General features: G+C 48.0%; 1 protein-coding gene across 2 annotated transcripts in view; it reads left to right on the forward strand.

Moving 5' to 3' along the window:
• Window positions 1-27957, forward strand: part of KLHL6 (kelch like family member 6) — a 601696-nt gene that overhangs the window by 229751 nt on the left and 343988 nt on the right. For both annotated transcript variants that reach the window (XM_085634931.1, XM_085634932.1), the window contains exon 3: window positions 19472-19921. In XM_085634931.1, the coding sequence (XP_085491057.1) occupies window positions 19472-19921 (450 nt within the window). The remainder of the gene's footprint in view (window positions 1-19471; window positions 19922-27957) is intronic.

Here is a 27957-nt window from a genome sequence, read left to right on the forward strand (position 1 = left end):
CCCCCATCCAACGCATTCCTATGCATGCTGTGAATCATGGTACCCAGAGCGGTCAGTCCCTGACACTTGATACTGGTTTTGTCGATCAAAGACATTAGGTCTATCTCGTTGCTGCCCGGTAGGTTCAAAACGAGCGTGATCATTAGAATTCCCTCTAAAATTCGAGGAACCCCCTCTACCTCTCGGGCCACCCTGATTATGCCCCTGACGCGATGCATACAACGCCGGGCAATCTCTGGCCCAGTGTCCCGATTGTTTACAATACGCACATTGATTCTTATTCAAATCAGATCGGCCCGAAGGAGGACCATAGAATCCTCCCCTACCTCTATTGACACCCCGACGAGGCGGACTATACACTTGCGCTAACATCACCTTCGTTTTTAAATCTTTTGACTTCTTCTCCTCCTGCCCCTTCGCTTCTTGCTCCTGACGCTCATAATACTGAGCTATAGTCAGGAGGGCTGTCGGAGACGTGGTGGACCAAGAACTTTCACTCGCTTTTAGGCGGGCTGCTATTGCCGGTAATAAATTCGCCACATATTTATCAGCAAAGAGGTGTCGACCCGTATCATCCGTAAGTGACTGACCACTAAAATCATGAAATGTCTCCTCAAAGCGCGTAAAGAAATCTGCAACTGATTCATCAACTTTCTGTTTACACGAAGCTAACATATTCCAGTCAATCTTTTTAGGGGGAATGATTGTTTTTAACTTGGTCAAAATAGCAGCGGGGAGGTCTAGGATAATCTGAGGTGGTTTCTGCGCGGTCTTCCTCTCCCTATCCTCATCCTCAAGCTCAGAACACCGAGCCTTAAAAGCGGCAACATCGTCCACCTTCCGTACGGATCGCCACATATCCGGTGGTAAAATGAGCCCAAAGAACAGATCTATATCTGCTAAGGTCATAGTACAAGAATTCAAGCCCCCCTCGACTTCTTCGTAAAAGGCCGCTGGATTCTTGCGGGGATCAGGCAATGCATTCTTTAATGCCATAACATCAGCCCTATGCCAGGGAGTATAAACCCAATTGTACACAAAATATCCCTTAGCATCGGCGGAGGTAATATCTGCACTAGTTCCCGCTCCTTTAGGAGGAACATACAAAGGTGCCGCCTCTCGCATTGGTTTAGCATGCACTATGTCGCTCTTATCTGAATGGGAGGTAGACGATTGGTCATCACCGATACGTGAATCCGACTGCTTTCCCTCCTCTGCTTTTAGGCGCGCTCTCTCTTTAAGGTCACTCGCCGCGTCCCGTAATGCAAACAGCCGTCGAGCCGCATCAGGCGCCTTGGAGGGAGAAAAAACACCGTTACGCAATGCTTTAGCATCTAATACTACATCATCAGGCTCAAAAACTTCCGAATATTTCCGAAAGACAGAAATCACTTCATCAGAAAAGTCTCCCAAAAAATACAACTTCTCTCTATCCTGCCACTTTTCCCAAGAGTCCAACAATTCAGCGAGGGATAACTTGCCCTTAAGTGCACGAAAAGAAACTTTCCGAAGCTCACCCATTCGGTCAACCGATAACATGGACCGCGTGTCTACCTTATCCGAAGCCGATCCAGAATCCTGTGACCTCGGGGCAGACGCGCCAACATAAGGGGGCGGAGAGCGATCTAATAAATAAAAATCATCGTCAAGATTAGTAAGGACAGGATAAAGTGGCTGACGGACAGCATATTGACCCGAGACTTGCAACCTACGCTCTTTCTCTTGTCTCTCCGCCAGTTCTCTTTCTTCCCGACGCTTCGCTTCCTGCGCTCTCACATGATCATTTTTCCGTTGCTCTTTATCAAACAGCGCTTTCTCACGTTTCTCTCGCTCACGCACTTCCTTCACCCATAACCGGACACACTCAAACATATCTTGACGAGCACGCCGTTTACACATACACTGTTCCACATACTCAATCTTACGCATATCAAACGATCCATACAAAGGCCATCGTAACTCAGGATCCTTTTTGGTGTATTTCCTCCATACTGTGCTGTACATTATGGAAGAAAGACCATGCTTCACATACATATCCCTATTAGGAGTCCCCTCTGGGGGAGCTGGAGCAGATTCCTAGAGGTTTAACCGGTTTCCAAAGCAGCAGCAACACTTACGGAGTGCGCTAAAAGCAGGCATGCTCAAAAATAATGCAAAATATGCAGTATTATCAAAAATGGCACTTAAACGTTGTGCCGTTCAAATTTACACAGCTCCGGAGAAATATCTCCACATTACCTGCCTATATGTGTTGCAACGCATATATTCTCACAGTAATCAATACAAAATATGACCGGTCATCACAAATCAAACTCAAATAGCCAACCCAGGCTTCAAAAACTCGGAGCAAGTACCGTACAGCGGTTCTTACCAATCAAGAGTGTCCAGATTCCAACTGCCAAGCTCCAAAATTCGCCCAAACGGCTGTCACGGCAGGACCGACAGAAGAGGTCTCAGTCGAGGACCGGCGCCACCCAGATGGTCAGCTCGGAAGGGAAGGAAGAAAACCTCGGGATGCCAGGACTAAAGTGCCTCTGGCAGTGATCACATCCCCGGCCAAATTCCTCACCTTCGTCACGACCAGTCCTTCGAGCATCCGAGTCGCCGATGAGCCCCACGTGACGGGCGCCAATTGATGAATATAGGCCCCAGCTAGGCCCGCAGGACACAAGGGTTCGCTCTCCTGCAAATGGAATCTACAAGGAAGTTGGCACGGAAACTGCAAAGTACAAAGACAAAGTTTATTAACCCTTAAGGGTGGTCCTACAATCCATACAACACTCTTCAGTATTGCATAGAGTAGCACACCGAACTTGCATACACGGTCCCCTTTTATACACAACAGAGGGGTTCATAAGTGGGTGGATACAACATGAGGCAAAGAGTATTACCTTTTATGGTCATTTTTGATACAGAATCAATATATGGGCGGAGCTAACACATTCCTTAAGCCCGCGAAAACATGGTCAAGCAAGGACTAACTGATAACAGATGTGGTCAAGTCTGGGCATGCGCCAGACGGACAAAGGAGCTATTTATAGACTGTTACTAGGCAGATTACAAGAGCAACTAACACGAAGATAGGACTCTTCTCGTGCTACGCACGTGGAGGCATGACAATACAAAATGGAGTCCAGACTTTAGTCAACATAACGGAAGAAACTCGGTCCTAAAGGGGAATTCATGTCTTTAGTGAATGCTTACTCACATCATTATTTCAATTTTCAACAATCAGGAACTCAGACAAAGGGGGTAACTTGGTCATTTGGAGTAAAAACCGTACATTGAAGAGGCCAACAACCAATTGAAGGACAGGGAATGCTACCTTCGCTGTGATCAGATAACAATCAGGACGATGTATAACAATTACTATACAAAGCTATTGGTATGGAAAAATACTGGACTGATCACAACACAGGAACACAAATTTCTACGCAATGACCATCCAGTTACACCTATTTTATACTTTATCCCAAAGGTGCACAAGAAACCCCTAAAACCCCCAGGCAGGCCAATAATCTTGGCTCGGAACAGTCTGCTAGAAGCAACATCTCAGTATGTAGACTATTACCTTCAGGAACATGTCCAGCGATTGCCTTCATACATTAAAGATACGGGGGGATTTTCTGTCTAAAATACACAATATGGAATGGAAAGATGACTATCTATTGAATACTTTAGATGTGACATCGCTCTACACGTCGATTAACCATCAAGACGGACTCAGGGCTCTGGGTCACTACCATGCCAAAAAAGCACCGGAACAAGTACAGCACAGCAAAATGATCATCAGTATGGTGGACTTTTGTCTGAAAAATAACATTTTTCTTTTTCAGAACACCCACTACCAACAACAACGGGGTGTTGCTATGGGGGCCAGCTTCTCCCCCAGCTATGGCTGTTTGCACATGGGGTGGTAGGAGGAGCTGGTCCTACACAAACAACATGAGCAACACTGGTCAACAATATCAAATGTTGGTATAGACTTATTGATGATCTGTTTGTCATATGGCAAGATCCTAGTTTGGCTGCACAACATTTTGTAGATGATCTTAATACCAACAGTCTCAATCTCCATTTCACGTCCACTATCAGTTACCTTTCCTTGATGTTGAGGTATTTATCAAAGAAAACAAGATAGAGACTACACTGCATAGAAAACCTATGGCAGGTAAGTCTGTCCTTCATGCGAGCAGCTCCCATCCGCTCCACTTAATCCACAGCATACCCTACGGGGAGATGCTTAGACTTAAGAGGATTTGCAGTTGCCAAGAGAAGTTAACTAAAGCACAGGTACATAACAAAGCGAGATTTCTAGCAAGAGGCTATACACCAGCATGTGTCAATGCAGCTATAAAGAAGAGCACAGATATCTAAAGGGAAATTCTCCTCCAAAAATACCCAGCTAAAAGTAAACAGACCAATCAGGGCGATGATGACACAACCTTCAGAATGATTTTAGGCTACCACCGACAACATAAAACCATAAAAGACATCATCAAGAGAAACTGGCCACTCGGGGGGGTGTGGCTAGCAGCCGGAGATGGCGGACGTCTAGAAGACGAGCTCCGGGCTGGGGGCTGCAAAATCCTGTAATTGCACACATTTCTAGGTGCTGTGGCAGTATCCGACTCCCGGGCTCTGCCGCTGGAGGCTGGGGAGCTGTCCGGTGTTCCCGAGGCTGCTGAATGACTCGCCGCTGCTGGCTGAGACGCTGTTGCGGGCGGCGCGCAGATCCGGGCCTGGTGTGGTGGAAGCGGGCTGCGGCCGCGGAGCTGTGGTGAGGGCCAGGCCTGTGAACGTGGTGCGGCGTGCGGCGTTGGCCGACAATAGACCCCCCGGTCTGCGGCCTGTTTACGGAGCGGATGGTGAGCAGACTACGCAGTGCCCGCCTGTCGATCATCGGCTACTGCATGCGAGGGCTTCCCTGAGGGACGGCCGGGGTGTCCGGCGTACCTGCACCCGCTCTGGGTCCCCGAATTGTGGAGGAGCAGCGTTCGGCCTGGTGGGCCCCCCCCAGGCGGAGGTACCTCTGAGCATGCTGCGTATCCTGTGACCTCAGGCGACCCTGCAGGAGTGCTGGCCCTGGGATTTCTTCGTGCCAGGGCTCGTGAGTGGTGGTCCGGAGGCCCTGGGGCGCTTGTGACATACTCCTGGTGAACTGCTGTACCGGGGCGACGGCGAGGGGTTACCCGCGGATGCCGCTGATTTCCCGCGGATGTGTGCGACTGCTGGTGGCCCCCTGGTGTTGCTGTAGGGGTCCGAGAAGAGCCATCTGCTGGGTGACGACCAACATTGACGGAGGCTGCCGTAGCGACCCCGGAGCCCGTGAGCAGACACCCACTTGGACGACTAGGCTGGCCTGATGGTTGGTGTGGTGCTGCTGCGGGGGATACTGAGTGGGGATGGCGCCGGCGAGTCCCGTGTCGGCGACCCTCATCTCGCCGCATATCGATGGCAAGCTGGCGTAACAGCGGGCCGACGGACCACTCTTGGGGGACTGCTTGTAGCGGTGGTTGACTGAGCTTGGCGCCTGAAACCCTGCCTGCGAGAGAACAGTAGCGGGGGTGCCACAGAGAAGCCCCAAAACCAGGAAGACTTTGGAGGCCCCGGATAGCCTAACATTCTGTCGTGTAGCTCTTTCCTCACACCGCCCTCAGTGCTAGATTACCGAACCTACATGCTGCCCTGCCCACCTGGTGGGGACTGGCGTCTGGTCTGGGGGCGGCTGTGGAGGTGCGCTTGGGGGCTTGGATCGTTGCCCTTCCCTCTGCCTACCGCAGGACATAGCTCCTGGAGCGGGAATTAGTGCTCGGACATCCCGGTTTGCTGCCTCCCTTCCGCCTAGGTAACGTTATGGGGAGGGTCAAGCCCAGGGCACCTGTGCGTCCGTCCAGTGTGTGCACTATGTCACGTCCCCCGGTCTGCGCTGACGATCTTCCGGACCGATCATCAAGTGGGGAATGGCCAGCTACCCCCCCGGACAAACTGGATATGATCCTCAAAGAGATCAGGGACACTCGTTTGGCGCTGGAAGGCCAATTGGGAGCGATATCTGTCGACCTGAACCTCCTGAAAGATGACCACCGGAAGCTGGCGGACAATGTGCGACACACTAACCAGACGGTGGAGCCCCTGGTATCACAGGTGGCAACTCACACCGAACAGCTCACCCGTATGCGCCAAGAGATCGATGCCCTACAGGCGTGTGCTGACGACGCGGAAGGGCGCGCGCGCCGCAACAACCTCCGGATAGTGGGATACCCGGAGGGCGTGGAGGGCCCGAACCCCACGAACCATATTGAAAACTGGCTGAAAACGGTGGTGGCCCCTACTGGTCTCTCGCCCCACTTTACTGTGCAAAGGGTGCATCGGGTCCCTGCTGGGAGGCCTCCGCCGGGAGCCAACCCCCGCCCTATACTAGCACGTATCCTCAATTATAGGGATTGTGACCACCTCCTGCGCGCTGCCCGGGACAGTGGCCTGCTGCGTGTAGATAACACCACCCTCCTCATCTTCCCGGACTACACACAAGCGGTGCAGCGGAAGCGCTTCTCCTTTATGGAAGTGAAGGCGCGGGTCCGCGCAGCGGGCCTCGCCTTTGCGCTGTTTTTCCCGGCCAAATTGAAAGTGGTCCATCAACAGAGGTCTCTCTTTTTCGACACACCGGACAGTGCATGGGACTGGCTAGACAGAAACTTCCCGGAGGTTCTCCCGGCTAGGAGGCTGGATTCTACGGTGCCGCGATTGCAGAGACCCCCACGACGGCAGAAAAAGACTACGCTAACGCAGAGCACGTCCTCCAGCGTTCCACCACAGCAGCAAATCCGGGAGGGACAACCTGAGGCACTGTGTTCGGCCTCCTCCTTTCACTCCACCCGGCCTGCGATCAGTACTAGCCCATCCCCAGGAAACTCCATGGACTCTGACACGGAGTGAAGTGTAACGCTGTTCCCTTCGGACTCCACTCACCTTAGCAAGACCCTCTAGAGAGCCTACCGGGCTGATATTCTGGCTTTTGTTTATTATTGTGAGGCTTGCTCTCCGGAGGTGCGCTTGGGAGTGTACACCCCTTCACTGTTCATCGATGGCATCTCCTATGCATTTTGCCCACCTCAGTGGGACATTGGATCATATTGTGTAATCCGGTCATGTATGGATAGTTCCCCGGCCCGCCCTGTCTTGGGCGCTTCCACGATTTGCACACGTTACTGATATCTCAGTGTGTCATTAACCTATTCCCCCATTAGGCGATAGCACTGGTTTAGGTTCTGTAGTTCTGTTCTGTTCACAGTTTGGTCGGACGCGGTTGGGGCGTTGGACCCAGTATTGGATAACAAGGTTTTTGTTTACAGGGTTGCCACATGGTCTGGGGGGTGGGGGGTGGGGCAAGGGGGTGGGGTGGGAGGTGGTGGGGGGCTGGGGGTAGGGGGGGTTGTCTCCTGCCACGATGACGGCCCGTAGGTCATATGTTTTTATATCCTGGAATGTGAGGGGCATGGGCTTCATTCAAAAACGCCACAGAGTAGTAGCCCAGTTGCACCGTCGCAAGGCTCAGATAGTATGTTTTCAAGAAACCCGCCTGTTACATACCGAATCCCTGAAATTGCAAAAACGTTGGAGGGGTCAATTCTATGCCACTTCATACTCCTCCTTTTCTAGAGGGGCTGCAGTTGTTAGAAAGCCGGGTTGACGATCAGGGTAGATATGTGTTGTTGCGGGGTCTACTAGATGGCTCGCCTGTGGTGCTGGGCTCCTTGTACGCCCCTAATGTGGATCATGCACAATTCCTTTCCTGGGTCTCCGTAGCCTTATCTGACTGGAGTGATTGCCCATGGTTGCTTGGTGGAGATTTGAATGCTGTCTTTGATGTTGAGCTGGATCGATCTCACCCTCCCTTGGCTGGTACTGCTGCGCGGGCCCGAGTTGCGGCCCTGGGTCAATGGGCACGGGGTTGGAATCTGCTAGATCTTTGGAGATCGCAACACCCGGTGGCTAAGGAGTTTTCCTTTTATTCTTATCCTCATCAATTGCACAACGCCTGGATTACTTCTTGGGCTCGCCGACATTATCCTTTGCAATTTCCCATTGCACTTACTTGGGCAAAACCCTATCCGATCACAAACCCATCGAACTGTGCCTTGGGTGGGGCCGGTCCCCAGCGCCGATACCGACTTGGAGGATGCAGCCCCTTCAGTTAGTGGACCAGGTCTTCCGGGACACCTTGCAAAGGGCGATCACCACATATTTTACTGTTAATGAAGGCACCGCCTCGACACGCTCCATAGAATGGGAAGCCTTTAAGGTGTCTATACGGGGGTGTCCCTAGGTTCCTGGTGGGGGCCCGTAGGGAGGTGGTCCGGGACCTGACGGAATTAGAGGCTGCGTTCCAGGAACAGGAAGTAGAGGCCCAACGGGACGAACAGGCTGAGGAATCCTTACAGGCGGCCAGAGTAAAATATGCGGAGGCTCTAGAGCGTCTTCGTTTATTAGATTACAGGGCGTACACTCAGTGCACACATTCGGAGGCTGATAGGGCGGGCCCATTACTGGCGCGACTAATTGCCCCCCCGACCTGCCCGACTCCCATCCTGGCCATTAAAACCGGGCAACACGGACAGGTCCAAACCCAATTGGGGATAAACTTGGCGTTCCGGACCCATTATGAGACACTCTATGGGGCACACCCAACGCCAGGCACAGATGCTGTAACTGAGTTTCTGTCGCAGGCGAACTTACCAGTGCTCTCTGCGGCAGAGATTCACGGCTTAAAAGCACCAATTACTCTGGCCGAGATTAGAGTAGCACTCAAGTCCCTAGCCCGGGGGAAGACCCCTGGTTCTGATGGGTTGCCCATCGAATTTTACTCCGCTTTCTCTTCCCTATTGATCCCTAAACTACACCAACTCTATATGATATCACTCGCAGAAGGGAGGCTGCCCCCTACCACTCGGGAGGTGATCGTCACTTCCCTCCTAAAGCCAGATAAGGATCCCTTAGATATGACATCCTATAGGCCTCTATCGCTCCTCGACACAGAATATAAAATTCTTAGTCAACTCCTTGCTAACCGCCTTCTTCCACTCCTTTCGCGACTGATCCATACAGACCAATGTGGTTTTGTCCCACGACGGAGTACATCGCTGAATCTTAGGCGCTTTCATGCCATCTTGCACGCCTCAGGGCTCCGCCCGAAGGGCGCAGGGTGTTTATCCTTGAATATATCGCAGGCCTTTGATACGCTCAGCTGGTCTTATATGTTGGAAGTATTGGGAAAAATGGGCGCTCCCCCAGAACTATGTGCCTGGATGCAGCTGCTCTACACCACCCCCACGGCCAGGGCGAAGACAGGCTCGATTATCTCCTCAGCCTACCCCATCTTTCGGGGTACACGCCAGGGTTGTCCACTATCACCTATATTGTTTGTCTTGGCGCTTGAACCGTTAGCCCAGAATCTCAGGCGAGCCATGGTTTCCCATGGCATCCTGATGGAGGGCGTCTTGCATTCGGTCTCGCTTTACGCAGACGATATGCTGTTGTACTTTCGTGATCGCAAAACAGTATGAAATCTTGGGGTCAGTGAACAAACTATGAAAAAAGTATATACAAGTAATATTAAAAATGTATCAACCTCTCAGATCTGAACCAATGACTAAACCTCACAGCGTAAAGCTGTGGGCATATCCCTTTATAGGACGAATTCCCTCACTCACCGTAGGTGACATGCTTCATCATTTGGGAATCTCCTCCCAGAGGAAAGCCTAGTTCCTCCGGGGGCTGCAACCTCCTCTCTACGAGGAAGGAGCTCAGGGATGTTTTGTTTCAAAATGTAGGTGGAATTTGCTTAATCCACAAATGATGAGATATTGGTAAATGTGAGGAAGGACGCAGCGCAAAAAATAACTAAATGTGCAGGAAGTGCAATTTAAAACTAGTTAGAGAGTGTAAATCGGACACTTTATTCTAATACATTCCCTACTAGGATTAAAAGAAACAGTGCACCAGCAGTATAGATTTAAACTGCTTTGGTGAGATAGAAAATAGTGGTCGACATGTTTCAGCCTAAAGCTCCATAGTGGGCAAAGCTTTCATCAGGACCTTAAATGGTGCTACTGCATAAATGTGTGTGTGTGATGTCAACAAAAAAGGATACTTGAACAGGAACTTAAATCAGTCTTTTGTTCTTCTAAAAAACATTACCTACAGAGGAAGAAATAGACAACGCACAACATAATATTTGATTCTGTAGTCAAAAGCCAAAGGTCCAGATACTCAAAGTTCTACTACAACATGAAAGCAAGGCTTACCCGCAGTTTGCTGGGTAACCATTTCACCTCAACCTGGCAACAGCTCAGGATGGGGCACCGCTCTGAAAAAAACGATGTAAAAACCATTATTAGGTCCAAATTCATATAGGTACCGGGAAAACATTGTTCCTATTGCGGACCTCATGTAGTATGTAGTTTTAAAACGGGAGAGATGACTACCAATGCTAGAGTAAAAGCACAAACAATCAGAAATACATGTAAAATAAGGGGGGGGGGGGCTATATTGTTCGTCTTGGTGCTTGAACCGTTAGCCCAGAATCTCAGGCGAGCCATGGTTCCAAAAGGCATCCTGATGGAGGGCGTCTTGCATTCGGTCTCGCTTTACGCAGACGATATGCTGTTGTACTTTCGTGATCTCCAGGCCGATCTTTTTCTCCGCTTCGGGGAGATCTCCGGATTGCACCTCAATGCTTCCAAGTCTGTAGCCTATTCTTTCAGTGGCACGCTCGCAGCTCCGGAGCTCCGTTTCGGGCCCTTGTCCTTCAGGGTGGCGCCAGTCACCTTTAGGTATTTGGGGATTAATATCTTTCGTTCCGTGCTGGATGTCATTGCAGGCAACCTGGTGCGCACCGTCTCTTCCATACGCTCCCAAATTGCATTTTGGAACACATTGCCCCTCACCATAGCGGGGCGGGTAGCGATATCCAAGATGGTAATGTTGCCTCGCCTGCTTTACTGTTTCATCAACGTCCCGGTGGCATATCCCGCTTGGATCTTTCGTGAGTTGGATGCACTGCTGATCTCGCTGATCTGGGGTCCGGGGAGACATAGGGTTGCGTTAGCTAAGATGCGGTTACCGAGTGGAGCTGGAGGGATGGGAGCACCCGACTTTAGGGAATACTGTATTGCTGGCCAGCTGCAGTGGTTGGCCTACTGGCTGGCCGGAAAAAAACAGTTTGAAATTGGCTATACCCCGACCCAACTGACATGAGGTGCCTTGCAATCGCTGTTGTGCCCCGGCGCCCCTAAGCCATTAGACCCACCGGCCCTGCTGAGGATAGCGCTCCATTACTGGACAAGGGCATGTAAATATGCCAAAATCCATATTCTACCAACATGCCGCTGTGTGGCCTCCCCATGAGGCAGGGAATTCTGTGCACCGGGCAAGTACGGCCATGGACACAACAGGGGGTGGAAACCATAGGAGCCTTTTTTCAGGAGGGCAGCTTGATGTCCCACGTAGATTTTGTGAGGGTCAACGGGGTACCCGACACCCAGTTTCTGCTCCACGCTGCGATCTCTCGGTATATTCGGACACAATGGCAGGCGACACCTGTAGAGCCCTCAAAATTCCACCTTTTGCGATCCCTCCACATAATGGGCCATGGACGATTTCTGGTTCGATGGCTTTACCGGGGCCTCCGGGAACACACACAGGTCTCTGTAGCTAATCTCAGGACACGGTGGGAAACAGATTTGTCCCGGACATTTAGTGATAAAGAGTTGGCCTATATATTGGAGTACCCTAAAAACGTATACCGCAACTGCAGATTGAAAACTATTCAATTGTTTGTCCTCCACAGGGCGTACCTTACTCCCCATACACTGAGTAAGATGTACAATACAGCGGTTGCGGCCTGTCCTCGCTGCCTGGCACCAGACGCCGACCTGTTACACATGCTGTGGCTCTGCCCGGCACTGCGGGGATACTGGGGTAGGATAACACACGTCTTAAGCACGATTGCCGAACGCCCCTCCTGGGACACAGCAGAGGCTTGTTTATTGGGTCTTTTACCACTCCCCCTTAAAGCGAAACTGCTGCGCCATTTCGCCAACCTGGCATTAATGCTAGTAAAACGCCTGATAACACAGCGTTGGAAGTCTCGCACACCGCCACGTGTAGAGGCCTGGGGAGAAGAGGTGTTGAGATGGTCGGTGGCAGAGCGAGAGGCGCTGTATCGTGAGGAAAGTCGGGGGCTGCGCAAGCGTCCTATATCCCTGGAATGGGCACATCTGGCTGAACTGTTTAAGAGCGAGGTGAAGGAGGAGGGGGGGGCTGTGGTGACCAACCCCCGGAGTTCCCCCGCATAAGCTGTAGTGCATGTTGACGGATGTGGGTTGCGATAGCTGAGAGTGAGAATCTGTCTCCTGGCTCTGAGTGGTGTAGTGTTTCGGGTGGTTAAGAACGCTTCCTGGCGGGTGGTGGTCACCGTGGGGTGGGGCTCACCCCCCCACACTTCATGGGGGGTTCTTGTTTATCCATTTAGTTACCCCTCTCTTACTGCACTGATCGACCTCCTTCCTTCCCCTGCCGCACGCTTGGGGTGGGGTTGCCCTCTCCTCCGGTCCCTCCCCCCCTTCACTCCCCATCCCCCAGGAGTATGCTCTCTGGCCTCCAGACCAAGAATTCTTTCTTTGTGGCATGGTTGGTTACGGAGGGTGGGTTCAGGGTGGGATTGGGAGTTGTGGGACAGTTGAGCGGACACCGCTCACCTCGAATACAATAGCTTGAAGGCTGGGAATGTAGTACACAACAATGTGCTTGACTGGTGACCTTCCTAGCTGTCTTGGGACATTATCGGAATGTATCGTAGACAATACTACATTTTGTACAGATTGCGCACAATGCCTGAATTGTATCCTATGCCTTCTACATAATTAATGTGTTCATTGCAATGTGTAATACGATGTACCTTCACATGAAAAAGCTTAATAAAGTTTGTTAAAAAAAAGAGAAGCTGGCCACTCCTGTTAGGTGATCCTGTTATAGGACATTTGCTACCTAGACAAGCCTCCATCACATTTAGTAGGGCACCCTCAATGAGAGATTCCCAAGTTCATAATGATGTAGGCAGTCAACCGACAGGCACATGGTTATCCCAGAGAAAGGGTTTCCACAAATGCAAAACTTGCAAAGCGTGTCAGTTCGGTATAAATAAAACGTCTTATGGAACACCTTTCAGTGAAGTGGAAAAACCCATCACCAAAGTTTTGTCTTGTAAAAGTGAGTTTGTTGTCTATGTGCTGGAGTGCCCTTGTGGCCTACAATATGTAGGTAGTACAATTCTACAGGGGCACAAGAGGGTGCACATTAGAGCCATCAAGAATCATGATCAAGCTTACCCGGTGGCCAGGCACTTCAAGGAAAAACATAACGGAGATCCTAAGGGGCTCATATATTTCCTGATAGATGCCATCCCACCCAAAAAGAGAGGAGGAAACAGGGAAAAGGCCTTAAGATATCTAGAGACCCTTTACATTTTAAATCTTGACACAAAGACCTCAGGGGGGCCTGAATGCTACTGAGGAGCTTTATACGTGCCTATAGCTGTTTGAACACACATTTATTGCTTTTTTGCCTGTCTGTAACATCATTAGCAACAAAACAAAAGGAGATTATTAAAAATTAAATGAAAACTGCTGTTTACCTTTAAAAAAACCACTTTTTAACACAATATTCACAGTTTTAGATAGGGTGTTTTTATGAGAAAAATACAACTTGCACATTTGTAAATGTGACACTTTTTGCACTAGCACTTTATGTAACTGGGAGTTTTCAGGATGACTTATTAAATTTTGACATATACCAGTATTGTAACAAAACAACTGCCTTTCAAAAACTAACCAATTAATGGAGTGATGATTAAAATTCAGGTATTCAAACCCAAACGTCATGTATGCCAGAGAAGTGAAGGGCTACAGTCTAACTGATACTCGAGAGAGGCGTTAAGAACAAACCCTATAGACTAATCATTGGCTTACACCAGCAAATGCAGTAATCTATACATCGGAAGTAATTGTCAGTGGATATTACCTTAGAGGATAAATGTTGACAAATCTAAGCTGAAATAGCTGGCCCACTATAAGACATGCGAAACAATCTACAAACTGTCTCAGCACGTCCACTTTTGCCAGGACCAACAGTAACTTATTTGAGATTAAACTCAGGATTTCTATGCTTAGGGTCCCACCGAAAGCGAAAGCAAAGGGCAAAGATAGAACACTACCAAGTGGCCTCAAATTGCTTTTATACTTTGGGTTTAAAAAACAGTGGTTTAGACATGTTTAAGGTTTTAACTATGAATTGTTACACTTTTATATATATTTATATATACCATGTTAACTTTCCGATGTTTACATTTAAGTGGCAAGTCTTTAAAACGCCAGGTCTTTTCTTTATGTCAACTGTCAAATCACCCATTACATTGTCGCTTTAAGAGAAAATGAAAAAAACTGTATTTAAACCTACCTGTAACTAGGGGTGGGTGGAATTTGCGTAGTTGCGCTACGCAAAGCTCCACAAAACGGTAAAAAATATCCGCGAGCACGCAGACATTCCGCGAACACGCGGAATTGCTTGTTCGCGATACTTTTTTCCTGTTCGCGAACTCTGTTTGCGTGCTCGGGGAGAAATATCTCGCGAACACGCATTTTGAGAACGTGAACAAGCAAAAAATTCTGCGAAGTCACGGAAAGCAGAATTTTGGGCAATTCCGCATTCTTTGCGGAACGCGAAATTACCCAAATTCTGCATATTCGGCAAGCGGAACAGAATTTACCGCCCAGGCCTACCTGTAACCTGAGAGCGCATCATGTGATCAAGGCCCCTAGGGGTCGAAACGCGTCATGATGGCTGGTGTTGGAGGAGTTGAATAAACTTCAATTTTGCACTACAACGTGGTCCGTGCTCCCTTACTAAAATTTGTGATAAAGGGATGCAAGCGGAGTGTTCCTGATATATATATATATATTCACTGAAGAAACACAGGTTTCAGGGACGTATAGTTAGTTGGACATTTATCTCGTACAAAACCAAAAAAAGTTGGCTGTTATAGTTAATTGAGCTAACTATAACTCGCGCCCCCGCAATGCACTGCTGATGACATCACATATTACATCACTGATTTCATGGTCAGTGACATCACTGATGACATCTCAAATGACATCACTGATGACATCATCCAGTGACTGTGTGTTTCTGTAAAGTTTAAATATGTTATATATAAATATAGGCCAAGGTGTATTAAAGAATGAGTGGGTGTATGACTGTGTGAATGGATGCTTTAGTAGGTGCGTGACTGACTGTATAAGAGAGTGATTACATGTGTCTTACAGAATGCATGGGTTAGTGACTAAACTTTGTGAATGTCAGTATCAGTCTGTCTGTTGGTGTGTAAGCGGTTGCATAGGTTGGTGAGTAGCTACATAAGTGTCTTTAGGGGTTATTGATTGGTTGTTTGAGTATCTTTATGGGTGCCTGAGTGTCTGAGTGGGTGGGTGGGATGTGTGTGACTCTCTGCATGGATGTGTGAGTGGGTGATTCACTGGGTGTATGGGTTCAAGTGTGCATCTGTGAGGGGCAGTATGGGTGGGTGAGTGTGTGTATGGCTGTGTTGGTGAGTGAATGGATGTCTCAGTGTTACATGTGTGTGTAACTACATATGTGAAAGGCAGTATATGTGAGTGTTGGAGTATATAAATGACTATATGTGAGAGTGAGTGGTTGTGAGAGTGGCTGTGTGGATGAGTGTGTGCTCGTGTCAGTGATTGTAAAAGAGAGTAAGTATGTGTTAGTATCTGTATGAATACGTGAGGTGGTGTGTGTATAACTGTATAGGTGAGTAAATGGGACTGTGATTGATTCTTTGCATGACTGAGTAGCTGTGTGAGTAACTCTATAGGTGAGTGGCAGTGTGTGAGCGTCTATATGGGTGTATGAGTGCATATGATAGTGGCTGTATTGATGATTGACTGCATGTATGAGTGACTGTATGGGTGAGTGAGTAGATGTGTGTGTAGACCTAGGAATCAGTGAGTGGGTATGTAGTAATTGGTATTGGTGTGTCTATGGTTTTGAGAATGGAAGTCTGGATGTATCAAATGTTATATTAAGGTGTGAGGAGGTGCATCAGATTATCATGTGGATGATGTCATGAGTGATGCAATCAGTAATGTCATTTGAGATGTCACGAGTGATGTCATGAGTGATGTCACTGACCATGTCATGAGTGATGTAATATGTGATGTCATCAGCAGTCCATTGCGGGGGTGAGAGATACAGTTAGCTAAACTAACTATAACGGACACATTTCTCTGGATTTGTACGAGAGAAATGTGCAACTAACTATAACGTCCCTGAAACCTATGGTTTTTTTCAGTGAATTTCAAAGGTTTTTTAAATGCTATTTTCTAACTATAACATCCCTGAAACCTATGTTTTTTTCAGTGAATTTCAAAGGTTTTTTAAATGCTAATTTCTAACTATAGCGTCCCTGAAACCTATGGTTTTTTCAGTGAATTTCTAAGGTTTTTTAAATGAAAATTTCTAACTATAACATTCCTGATAGCTGTGTTTTTTCAGTGAATTTCTAATGTTTTTTAACTGCTAATGTCTAACTTTGCCTATAGAGGTAGGGATGTGCAGAAAGAGGGAGAAAGGTGCAGAAAGAAGCAAGAGAAAGGCAGAAAGAGGCAACAGAAGTCCAGAAAGAGGAAACATGTGCAGAAAGAAGCAAGAGATATGCAGAAAGATCCAACAGAGGTGCAGAAAGAGGCCTTGTTGCAAAGTCATCCTGTGCCCTGGGCACACCCCAACTTTTTGCTGACTGGTACTGGTGGTAACCGATTCTGACAGACCCTGGGCTCTGCCTAACCAGGCCCAGAGCCAGTAATATGCTGAATGACACTTAGAATACAGTGAACACACCTACATACACTAGGGTACACAATGGGTTGGGGTACCCCTGTGATTGGTATGACCTACCCTGTAAGGCCCTAGTACATAATAGGGCAGGAGGATTAAAACTACCTCTAAGTCTCTAGCATATAATAGGGCATGGCATTTTAGAGGCCAGCAGGCCTTTTCTGCACTTGCATGTGTGCACTGCTGAGCCTGAAGTCAGTTTAAAAGTAGCCCTGTGTGTGTAGAAAGAGGCAAGAGAGGTGCAGAAAGAGGCAAGTGAGGTGCAGAAAGAGAAAAATGCTGCAGAAAGAGGAAAGAAAGGTTCAGAAAGAAGGAGGAGGTGCAGAAAGAAGCAACAGAAGTACAGAAAGAAGCAACAGAGGTGCAGAAAGAGGGTAGAGGGGTGCAGAAAGAGGCAAGAGCAGTACAGAAAGAAGCCAGAGACATGCAGGGAAAGGCAAGAAGGGTGCAGAAAGAGGCACAAGGGGTGCAGTAAGAAGCAAGAGAGGTGTAGAAAAAAGCAAGCGATGTGCAGAAAGTAGCAACAGAGGTGCAGAAAGAGGCACGAAGGGTGCAGGAAGAGGCAAGATAAGTACAGAAGAAAGCAACAGACGTGCAGAAAGAGGCAAGAAAAGCGCAGAAAGAGGCAAGAGAGTTGCAGAAACAGGCAAAAGACATGTACAACGAGGGAACAGGGGTGCACACAGAGGCAAGAGAGGTACGGAAAGAACCAACAGAGGTACAGACAGAGGCAAGAGGGGTGCAGAAAGAGGCAAGAGAAGTGCAGAAAAAAGCAAAATACGTACAGAAAGAGGCAAGAGGGGTGCATAAAGAGGCAAGAGAGGAGCAGAAAGAAGAAAGAGAGGTGCACACAGAGGCACGAGGGGTGCAGACATTTGCTAGAGAGGTGCAGAAAGAAGCAAGAGAAGTGCAGAAAGAAGCAACAGAGGTGCAGAAAGAGGCAAGAGGGGTGCATAAAGAAGCAAGGGAAGTACAGAAAGAAGGAACTGAGGTGCAGAAAGAGGTAAGAGGGGTGCAGTCAGAGGCAAGAGAAGTGCAGAAAGATGGAAGAGGGGTGCAGAAAGAGGCAAGAGGTCTGCAAAAAGTGGCACAACAGGTGTAGAAAGAAGCAAGAGCAGTACAGAAAGAACCAACAGAGGTACAGAAAGAGGCAAGAGGGGTGCAGAAAGAGGCAAGAAAAGTGCAGAAAAAAGCAAAAGACATACAGAAAGAGGCAAGAGGGGTGCATAAAGAGGCAAGAGAGGAGCAGAAAGAGGAAAGAGAGGTGCACACAGAGGCACGAGGGGTGCAGACATTTGCTAGAGAGGTACAGAAAGAAGCAAGAGAAGTGCAGAAATAAGCAACAGAGGTGCAGAAAGAGGCAAGAGGGGTGCAGAAAGAAGCAAGAAAAGTGCAGAAAGATGGAAGAGGGGTGCCGAAAGAGGCAAGAGGGGTGCAGAAAGAGGCAAGAGAAGTGAATGAATGAAAATATTGCATGACTCTGCAAGATGAATTGTGAGACGTGTAATTACCATTTAATTTGTAGGTAAACCAAATCTGGCAGTTTGATGCCTGGAACCAGCATTGTCGGATATTAGTTACTAAGGCCCACATTTTTCAAGGTACTGTGTTACTCTGTGGCAAGGAGGAATTCCACGAGGGGAGTGTGTGTGTTCTCACACAAACACCCATAGGATTTTGGCTCATTCCTAGATTTACCATTAGTGGTAGACCTGGGAATGCGTCAAAATGCCACGCCACCCCAGGTGAGGCATAACAAGGAGAAATATCGTTATTTCTCCTAGTTTTTCCACTTTCTACATGTGCCGAATTCTGTAGTACACATAGAAAAGAGAAAAATACCTCTCAGGATTGTTTTCGGAATGGAAGGTGTCCCTTCATGCACAAACACAACCCTGCCTACAATGCAGGCACCCGTGCAACATGGCATGAGAGTGCCTGCATTGGCACTAGGCAGCTGAAAGTGCACCAGCACTAGGAAAGGACAGGAAAGCCTACTATAATAGTATATATGGTGCATTCCTGATCTTTCACGGAGTACAGCGGAGCTTTCTGCTTTGTGTGAAAGAATGCATGAAAGAATGATAAATCTGCCCCTAAGTGTGGGAAGCAAAAGGAAAGTAGCCGTATTGACAGTATCTGTGGAACAAGAGATTTTGGAAAATCCTAACTACAGTGGTACGTATAGCTCAAAATGCTAGCAACATAGCATTCTTTTAGTAACACAAAGCGCTCGGCTGCTTAGCCACATATTTCTGACCACATTTTCCATTCTTATTTCTTGATGATTGCTAAACTTGTGGGTGCTCTGCAATACAATAGAAAATTATATATAATGTTCATTATTTTTATAAATGACATCCACAACATTGGGATTGTACCATCTGCCTGTGTGCAGCACTTGACCATAAATATGTATTTATCTCTATGGCAATACCTCGGTCTAAGTCTCCATAAACTGAACTCTTGTTTCAACTTACTTTTTTGTCTTTTTTTGTAGTTTTTACGGATGGTTGATGCATGTGCAGGCTTTCTCACTGAAGCACTTCATCCAGAGAACTGTGTGGGAATTTTGAGACTGGCTGACGCTCACGCTCTAGGATCTCTGAAACACAGAGTGCAGAACTTCATCATCCAGAACTTTGTACAGGTCTCAAACCATGAGGAATTCATGGAACTCCCTGTCGACATCTTGTATTGCATATTAAAAAGTGATGACCTGTGTGTGACGGAAGAAGCGCAGGTGTTTGAGACCGTCATCAGCTGGGTGCATTACAGGCAGTCAGAGAGGCTGGCATTCCTTCCTTACGTTCTGGAGAATGTCCGCCTTCCTCTTCTGGATCCTTGGTATTTTGTAGAGACAGTCGAAGCCAATGAGCTCATTAGACAGTGCCCTGAGGTCTTCCCTCTTCTACAGGAAGCAAGAATGTACCACCTATCGGGCAATGAGGTAAGTTGTAGACACATAGTATAAAAGCAGTAGAAGCGGATAGTTGGAAAAAGGAAGGGTCTCGTCTTAAATCCTTAAGATGTTGAAAGCAAACGTAATTAATAAGCGTGAGGAAATATGCATCTTCAGCATGGCTTCTAACAAATGTTTACCCCAGAATCAGCCAGTGAATCCAATAACAACATTTTAGGACTATAGGATCTCTGCTAATGTTGCTAATCTAAAAAAGGCCTTCAAGATGAAAGACAGCTTTTTTATTTCCATGAATTACTGGTGGCAAAGAAATCATGTGTTACAATAAAAATAGAAATGTGTTATTGTAAAGATACTTCATAAGACGAAATGAAGACAAAGCATTTTATTTGTAGACTACCCTGACACATTGTTGAGCAACCGTTCTTCATAACAGCTTCTGCCAACTCCTCCACCAACTGCCACTTCCAACCACCCTCAACCCCCAAGGATCCAATGTGGAACCTGTAACAACCTAAAGGACAGTGGCATAGCAGTACGGTGCCTGAAAGGTGACCACCTTCCCGACATGTATTACAATATGCATCACAACACATCCCCCCTCCCAATAATATTATAATAGGGAATTATAGTGCAAAAGAATTGGAAGAGAACTGTCTCTTCCAGAGGTAACATATTCTAAAGCTGATCCATAAAAATGTACACCTAAATATACATACTATACTATGAACCAACCCGGCTAAAAATATATAATACCCAACAATTATCACAAAAAAAATAATTACATTGAGTAGATTTACAAGCACACATTTAATATACAATAATATATATCACAAATATGCTCACACCAATATCATATATACAATTCATTGATCACATATAAAATCATTCAATTTATCAGGTTTTTTTCACCATCCGTCCAAATCTACCCATTTTAGTTTGAGTGCATCGGAGTAGTCTTTCACAATTTTTCCTATTTTTTTAGGGGTCTATCACCACTCCTCCTTCTTCCACATTACAGTTTGACCCTCGTCCTCATTTTTAACTTCACAATCTTCACCTCCTGGGATTTCCTCTGAACTACAACACCCTTGTTTTTCCAACTATAAGGTATTGGCCACAATTCCTTAATTCTTCTCCGAACTGTAACTTCCCTGAATGGTAGGTAGAGGTGTAGATCCACACATAGCTTCAACACTTATGACACTCTTTTTATGTAATCCATCCCCTTCATCACCATCAATCAACCAATCATACCTTAGCCTTTCCTGTCCCAAACTACGTGACCCTTCCTCCCCTTTACAAAACGATATAGAGGAAAGGTGCCACATTTTACCGTCATTCAATTTTACAAAGTTGCAGTATACCTCTTATACAGTGAAAGTATTCAAAAATCTGAATTGGTCTTTCTTTAACATGCCTTTCCTTTTTACTCAAACCTTGTCACCCACTTTAATAGACACAGTTTTGCATCAATGTTTTGCGTCATAGTATTTTTTTGCATGTGTCCTGAGATTGCCTCAATTTCTGTTTAACTCTGCTCATTGACCAGTTAGCTTTCTTGGCTGAAACTCTCAATCCTATATATCTTTAGAAATAGGAGTTTTGCCTCTCATTAACTTGAAAAGGCTACATCCCATAGATTCACAAGGTGTTATTCTATAAGCACAAATGCTATAAAGCAACTCCTTCCTCCAATCCAGATCATTATTGCATACAAGTTGTATGATGCCCTTAATGACACGACTGAATCTCTCTACAGCACTATTCCCCACAGGATAATATAGGGAAGTGGTCTTTTGTGTAATGCCATTTTTTCTCAAGAACATTTAAATGCCTCTGAAGTGAATTGCAGTCCATTATCACTTACAGTGTGTTTAGGTAAGCCTTCTTTTAAAAATGTTCTTTCTAAACATCTTATGATAGCCCCTACATCTGTTTTTTGTACAATCTCCACCTCAGGCCACTTAGAAAAGTGGCCTATTACCACTATCAAATACTTTTGCTCGTCCTTTTCCCACACAGGCCCAGCTATGTCAATGCCTTTTCTTTCCCACGACATATTGGGGCTATTTAAAGGATGAACAGGTGGTGTGGGTTTTGTCAGAATTTTTGCAGGCCAAACAATTCCTTAATTTCCTTTCAATTTATAGGTCTAATCCTGGCCACCAGTAGGAGTTCTTGACTCTACCTTTCAATTTACCGATGCCCAAATGACCTTCATTGCATATATCCAATATTTTGGATCTTAAACTGACAGGAGGGCTTACTCTGTCATTTCTCATGATCAAACCCCCTTCATAAGACAATTTGTTTCTCACTTCCCAAAAGGTAGCTTACTCTTTTTGTACATGTCTCTTTTCGGCCACCCAGCTTTAACTTTATTGCTAACTTCTTGCAGAATTGTATCTTCCTCCTGTGCTTGCAACCATTCAGTATAAGAAATACACTGTATCTCTTCCAAGATATTGGCAACACAAATTGTGGTAAAATCTGTTACACCAGCTTCATGCAGTGTTAAAGGCATACGACTTAAGAAATTAGTTACTACATTTTTCACTTCTGGTACATATTGTATACTACACCTCATACTTGTAGTCTATAAGTCTTACTAATATACGTGCAAACCGTAGAGAAGCACTGGAAAGTCCTTTAGTAGTTAACACTTTAGTAAGGGTTTGTGGTCACTGCGTAATGTAATTTTATAACCCCAGATATACTGTCTGAAGTGTTCCATGCCCCTGATGCAAGCTAATGCTTCTCATTCAATTACAGAATATTTCTCTTCTGTGGTCGTAATTGAACGAGAAGCAAAAGCAATGGTTCTCTCACTGGCCCCATTCATCTTTTTGTGTAAGAACCCCTCCAATACCCTTACCACTAGCATCCGTAGTAACTATGCTATGTAAAGAAGGGTCAAACCCTTGCAAGGGCAGCACATTGCAAATGTCATCAATGTCAAATTTAATGGAGTTGAAGGCTTTCTCAAACACCTCAGTCCATTCAAATTTACTTCTCTGTTTAAGTAGTTGTCTTATTACATACGTTTTAGTAGAGAAATCCTTCACAAATTTTACCTAAACTTCTACTTAAACCCATGAAAGCTCTAACCTCGTCCTTTTAACTCGGAGAGGGAGCAACTCTCTCTTGGGTTTAATCAATCAGTTCATTTGTAGAGCGCACTACTTACCTGTGAGGGTCTCAGGGCGCTGGGGGGGGCGGGGGTGCTGCTACTGCTCGAACAACCAGGTCTTGAAGAGTCTCCTGAAGGCCAGCAGGTCCTGGGTCTGTCGTAGGTGGATGGGGAGGGTGTTCCAGGTTTTTGTGGCGAGGTGGGAAAACGATCTGCTGCCGGCGGTCGCTCGACGGATGCGCGGGACGGTGGCGAGAGTGAAGTCAGCGGATTTAAGCTGGCAGTTAGGGGTGTAGAAGGTGAGTTGTTCGTTGAGGTACGCTGGTCCGTTGTTGTGGAGTGCTTTGTGAGTGTGAGGGAGGAGCTTGAAGGTGATCCTCTTGTTGACGGGGAGCCAGTGCAGGTCTTTCAAGTGGGCTGTGATGTGGCGGGGATGTCGAGGATGAGGCATGCAGAGGGTTCTTTATGCTTTGTAGTCGTTTCTGGAGTTTGGCTGAGGTTCCTGCGTACAGAGCGTTGCCGTAGTCCAGTCTGCTACTGACGAGGGCCTGGGTGACCAGTGGGGATCCATCTGTAGATCTTGTGGAGCATGCAGAGGGTGTTGAAGCAGGAGGAGGAGACAGCGTTTACTTGCTGGGTCACTGACAACGCGGAGTCCAAGATGACTCCCAGGTTGCGTGCGTGGTCAGTGGGCTTCGATGCAGCTCCCAGTGTCGCGGGCCACCATGAGTCGTCCCAGGCGGAGGGGGTGAATCCGATGATAAGGACCTCCGTCTTGTTCGAGTTCAGTTTCAGACGGCTATTCATCATCCATTCGGCGATGGCCTTCATCCCTTCGTGGAGGTTGGATTTGGCGGTGGTGGGGGCCTTGGTGAGGGAGAGGATTAGCTGGGTGTCATCGGCATATGAGATGATGTTGAGGTCGTGCGATCGAACGATGTTGGCGAGCGGTGCCATGTAGACGTTGAAGAGTGTCGGGCTGAGGGACGATCCTTGGGGTATGCCGCAGATGATCTTGGTGTCTTTAGAGCAGAATGGGGGAGTTGGACACTCTGGGTTCTGCCAGTGAGGAAGGAGGTGGTCCAGTCCAGTGCTTTGTCGCAGATCCCTGCGTTGTGGAGGCGTGTGTGGAGGGTGTGGTGGCAGACGGTGTCGAAGGCGGCCAAGAGGTCCAGGAGGATGAGGGCCACGGTTTCTCTGCTGTACAGTATGGCCCTGATGTCGTCGGTGGCGGCGATGAGGGCTGTTTCGGTGCTGTGGTTGCTGCGGAATCCAGATTGGGATGGGTCCAGGATGTTGTTCTTTTCAAGGAAGGAGGTCAGTTGCCTGTTGACAATCTTCTCGATGACTTTCGCCAGGAACAGGAGGAGGGAGATGGGCCGGAAGTTCTTGAGGTCCTTGGGGTTTGCCTTGGGTTTTTTGAGTAGGGCGTTGATCTTGGCGTGCTTCCAGCTCTCCGGGAAGGTGGCGGTCTCGAAGGAGCTGTTGATGATCTTGTAGAGAGGGGGTGCGATAGTGGAGCTTGCTTTGTTGAAGATGTGGTGCGGGCAGGGGTCAGATGGAGAGCCGGAGTGGATGGTGTTCATGATTTTGATGGTGTCTTCATCGTTGACGTGGGTCCAGGAGAGCAGGGTGTCGATGTGGCTGGGGGGCGGAGAGTCTGAGGTGTCTGTGTCTGTCGGGGGGGCCTGGTTGCTGAAGCTGTCATGGATATCTGCGATCTTGCGGTGGAAGAAGTTGGCTAGGGAGTCGCAGAGGTCTTGTGATGGCTGGATGTCGTCGGAGTTGGAGCCTGGGTTGGAGATTTCCTTCACAATGTTGAAGAGCTCTTTGCTGTTGTGTGCATTGTTGTCAATGCGCTCTTTGAAGGAGGTCCTTTTGGCGGTTCGGATGAGGTGGTGGTGTCTGCCGATGGCGCTCTTGTAGGCTGTGTTGCTGTCTGGTGTCTGTTCGTGGTGCCACTTCTTCTCGAGCCTACGGCAGGCCTGCTTGGATGCTTGGAGGTCAGCAGTGAACCAGATGGCTTTTCTGTCGGTGTGTCTGTTCGAGGGTTTCTTGATTGGGGCGAGAGTGTTGGCGCAGTCGTCGATCCATTGCCTGAGGTTGAGGGTGGCGGAGTGGGTGTTGGTAGTGTCCGCTGGCGCGTTTTGGGCGAGGGTGGTGGCTAGCTGGTCTTCGGTGACTTTGCTCCAGATGCGGTGGGGGGCCTGTTGTGTGCGGTGGTGCATGGTAGGCTGCTTGAAGGTGAAGTGGACGCAGCAGTGGTCGGTCCAGTGGAGTTCGGTGGTGTGGCTGAAGGTGACGTGGTTATTGGCGGAGAAGATGGGGTTAAGCGTGTGTCCGGCGGAGTGGGTGGGAGTCGTGACGAACTGTTTGAGTTCGAGGTTGCCGAGGTTGGCGAGCAGGGTGGAGTTGCTGTCATTGGTGTTCTCGAGGTGGAAGTTCAGGCCTCCGAGGAGGATGTAGTCCATGGATGCAAGGGCGTGCGTGCTGACAAAGCCGGCGATGGAGTCGCTGAACTGCTGCCGGGAGCCGGGTGGTCTGTAGATGAGGGCTCCTCTGAGGGTGGTGTTGGGGTCGGTGTGGATCTGGAAGTGCAGGTGTTCAGCGGTGATAAGTGTGTCGTCCATGCTGTTCGAGATTCTGAGGGTGTTTCTGTGGACGATGGCGATTCCTCCTCCTGTTCCGTTGGTGCGGTCCCTGCGGTTGATCTTGTAGCCGTCAGGTATGGCTATGGCGATGCCGGGTGCCGAGGAGGGGTTCATCCAGGTCTCTGTCAGGAAGGCGACGTCCGGGGAGGAGGAGTCGAGTGGGTCCCAGAATTCGATGACGTGCTTGCTGGTGGAGCGGGTGTTGAGTAGAATGCATCGAAGGCTGTTGCGTCCTACACCGGTGGATGTGGCGGTGGTTTGGAGGCTGGTGTAGCTGCAGTTCCGGCAGGAGAAGGGTCCATGGGTGCGCTTCGGGATGGCCCAGAAGCAGGGGTGTGATCGGCCGGTGTTGAGTGCGTGGAGGGTGCTGGTGTTGTAGCGGCGTCGGATGTTGTGCTGTTTGCGGGGGCCAGGGGGTCTGGCGCTGGGCGCGGTCAAGGTGCGGACGGGCTTTCCTTAGGCTTCCGGCCGCCATAAGATGGGGAGGTGGGAGGGAGGAGCAGCTGGGAGGCGGGAGCGGGACGAATGGGCGCGCAGGGGGGTGGGGCCGCAGGGGATGCAGCGGCGGGAAAGGGAGAGCGGTAACAGGCGGGAAATGCACGGCACAATACAATGCTACAACAGAAGAATTACACCAGAAAATCGAAATACAGAAAATAAAAACAGAAGCAGACAGGCAATAACAGAGGCAGACAGGCAGAAGGGGGCACAGGGGGTACAGAAAAGGATTACCCTAAATAACGGAATTACGGAAAATAAAACAGAAGGCGGACAGGCAATAACAGAGGCAGACAGGCAAAGGGGGCACACAGATACTTATGGCTCCCCACTGGGCCACCAGGGATGAGGCGCAGGTGGAAGCCTGTGGGTGGAGGAGGGCCTCGGACTCACGGCAGCAGCAGCGAGTGGGACACGGGCACACAGGTGGTGCTGTGCGGCGTGGGGAGCGACCTGCCTGAGAACAGGGTCCAGGGTCGCTCACCGCGCAGCGGCCGCCATAAGAAGGGGAGGTGGGACGGAGGAGCAGCTGGTAGGCGGGAGCGGGACGAATGGGCGCGCGGGGTGTTGGGGCTGCAGGGGACGCAGCGGCGGGAAAGGGAGAGTGGAAACGGGCGGGAAATGCGAGGCACAGTACGATGCTACAACAGAAGAATTACACCAGGAAATAAAAACAGAGGCAGACAGGCAGAAGGGGGCATGCCGTCATCAGTGAATTCATGTCCTGAATATGTTACACTTTCTCTTGTAAACTTGCACTTACCAAAGGTACTGTAGTCAACCCTTTAAAAAAAAATGTCATTACTTGACACATTTTCCTATCATGTTCCTTCCTAGTACTTCCCATGACCAAAATATCAGCCTGGAATATGAGTAAATCTTTAACATCTTTAAAAATAATATGCATAAGTCTCTGAAACATAGCAGCAGCAGAGGCCAATCCAAAAGGTACTCTTTTGAATCTAGTACATCAGAATGGGGTCACAAACGTAGTGAGACTTTTACTTTCAGGATGTAACAGAACCTGGTGGTACGCAGCAGTGAGATCTATTGTCGTTCACCAATCATGCCTTTGGTGAGTGACAACATTTTGCTGATTTTTGGTAGGGGAAATTGATCTGTTAAAATATTCTTATTCTAATCTCCTAGGTCGATGCATAACCTCAACTTCCCATTAGGTTTCTTAGCTGCAACAAGTGGTGCAACCCCTTCTGCTGCCTCAATCTTTTCAATAATACCTTCAACTTGTAATTTCTGAAGTTCCTTCTCTACTTCATCTTTTATGGAGAAAGGAATACTTCTAACTTTGTTGATGCATGGTTCAGCCCCAGAATTAAGTTGAATTTTGGGCTGGAACCCTTAAAGTTTCCCTAAATTTCCTGAAAACACTGTTGGAAACTTTTCTGCAATGATTTTGCCCAACGTGTCTTCAGATTGTACCAACAGAACTGGTTTAGGACCATTTTTAGGTGCTAGGTCAGACTGTACCAACCCATCACCCAACACTGGTTTCAATTTATTCTGACAAACCCTTTATTAATTATACAGAGAAGTTATAAGGTCAATAGTGTAGGTAGTATAGGCTGCACCAGTAAATTTATCCTCAAGATATCCAATATTGAATAATGCTCTAACTTGATGTGACCCCACTACTAAGAAGTCGCATATAAGAGAAAACCAGTTCCTCCTCCAATAAAAGCGATAATATTAAGGAGCATAAAGATCTCTATAGTTCAATTGTAAAGTACAGTTAGAATCTTTCAATTCTTATAATTTCGAAA

The sequence above is a fragment of the Triturus cristatus genome, chromosome 11, assembly GCF_964204655.1.
Source record: "Triturus cristatus chromosome 11, aTriCri1.1, whole genome shotgun sequence".
NCBI classification, from domain to species: domain Eukaryota; kingdom Metazoa; phylum Chordata; class Amphibia; order Caudata; family Salamandridae; genus Triturus; species Triturus cristatus.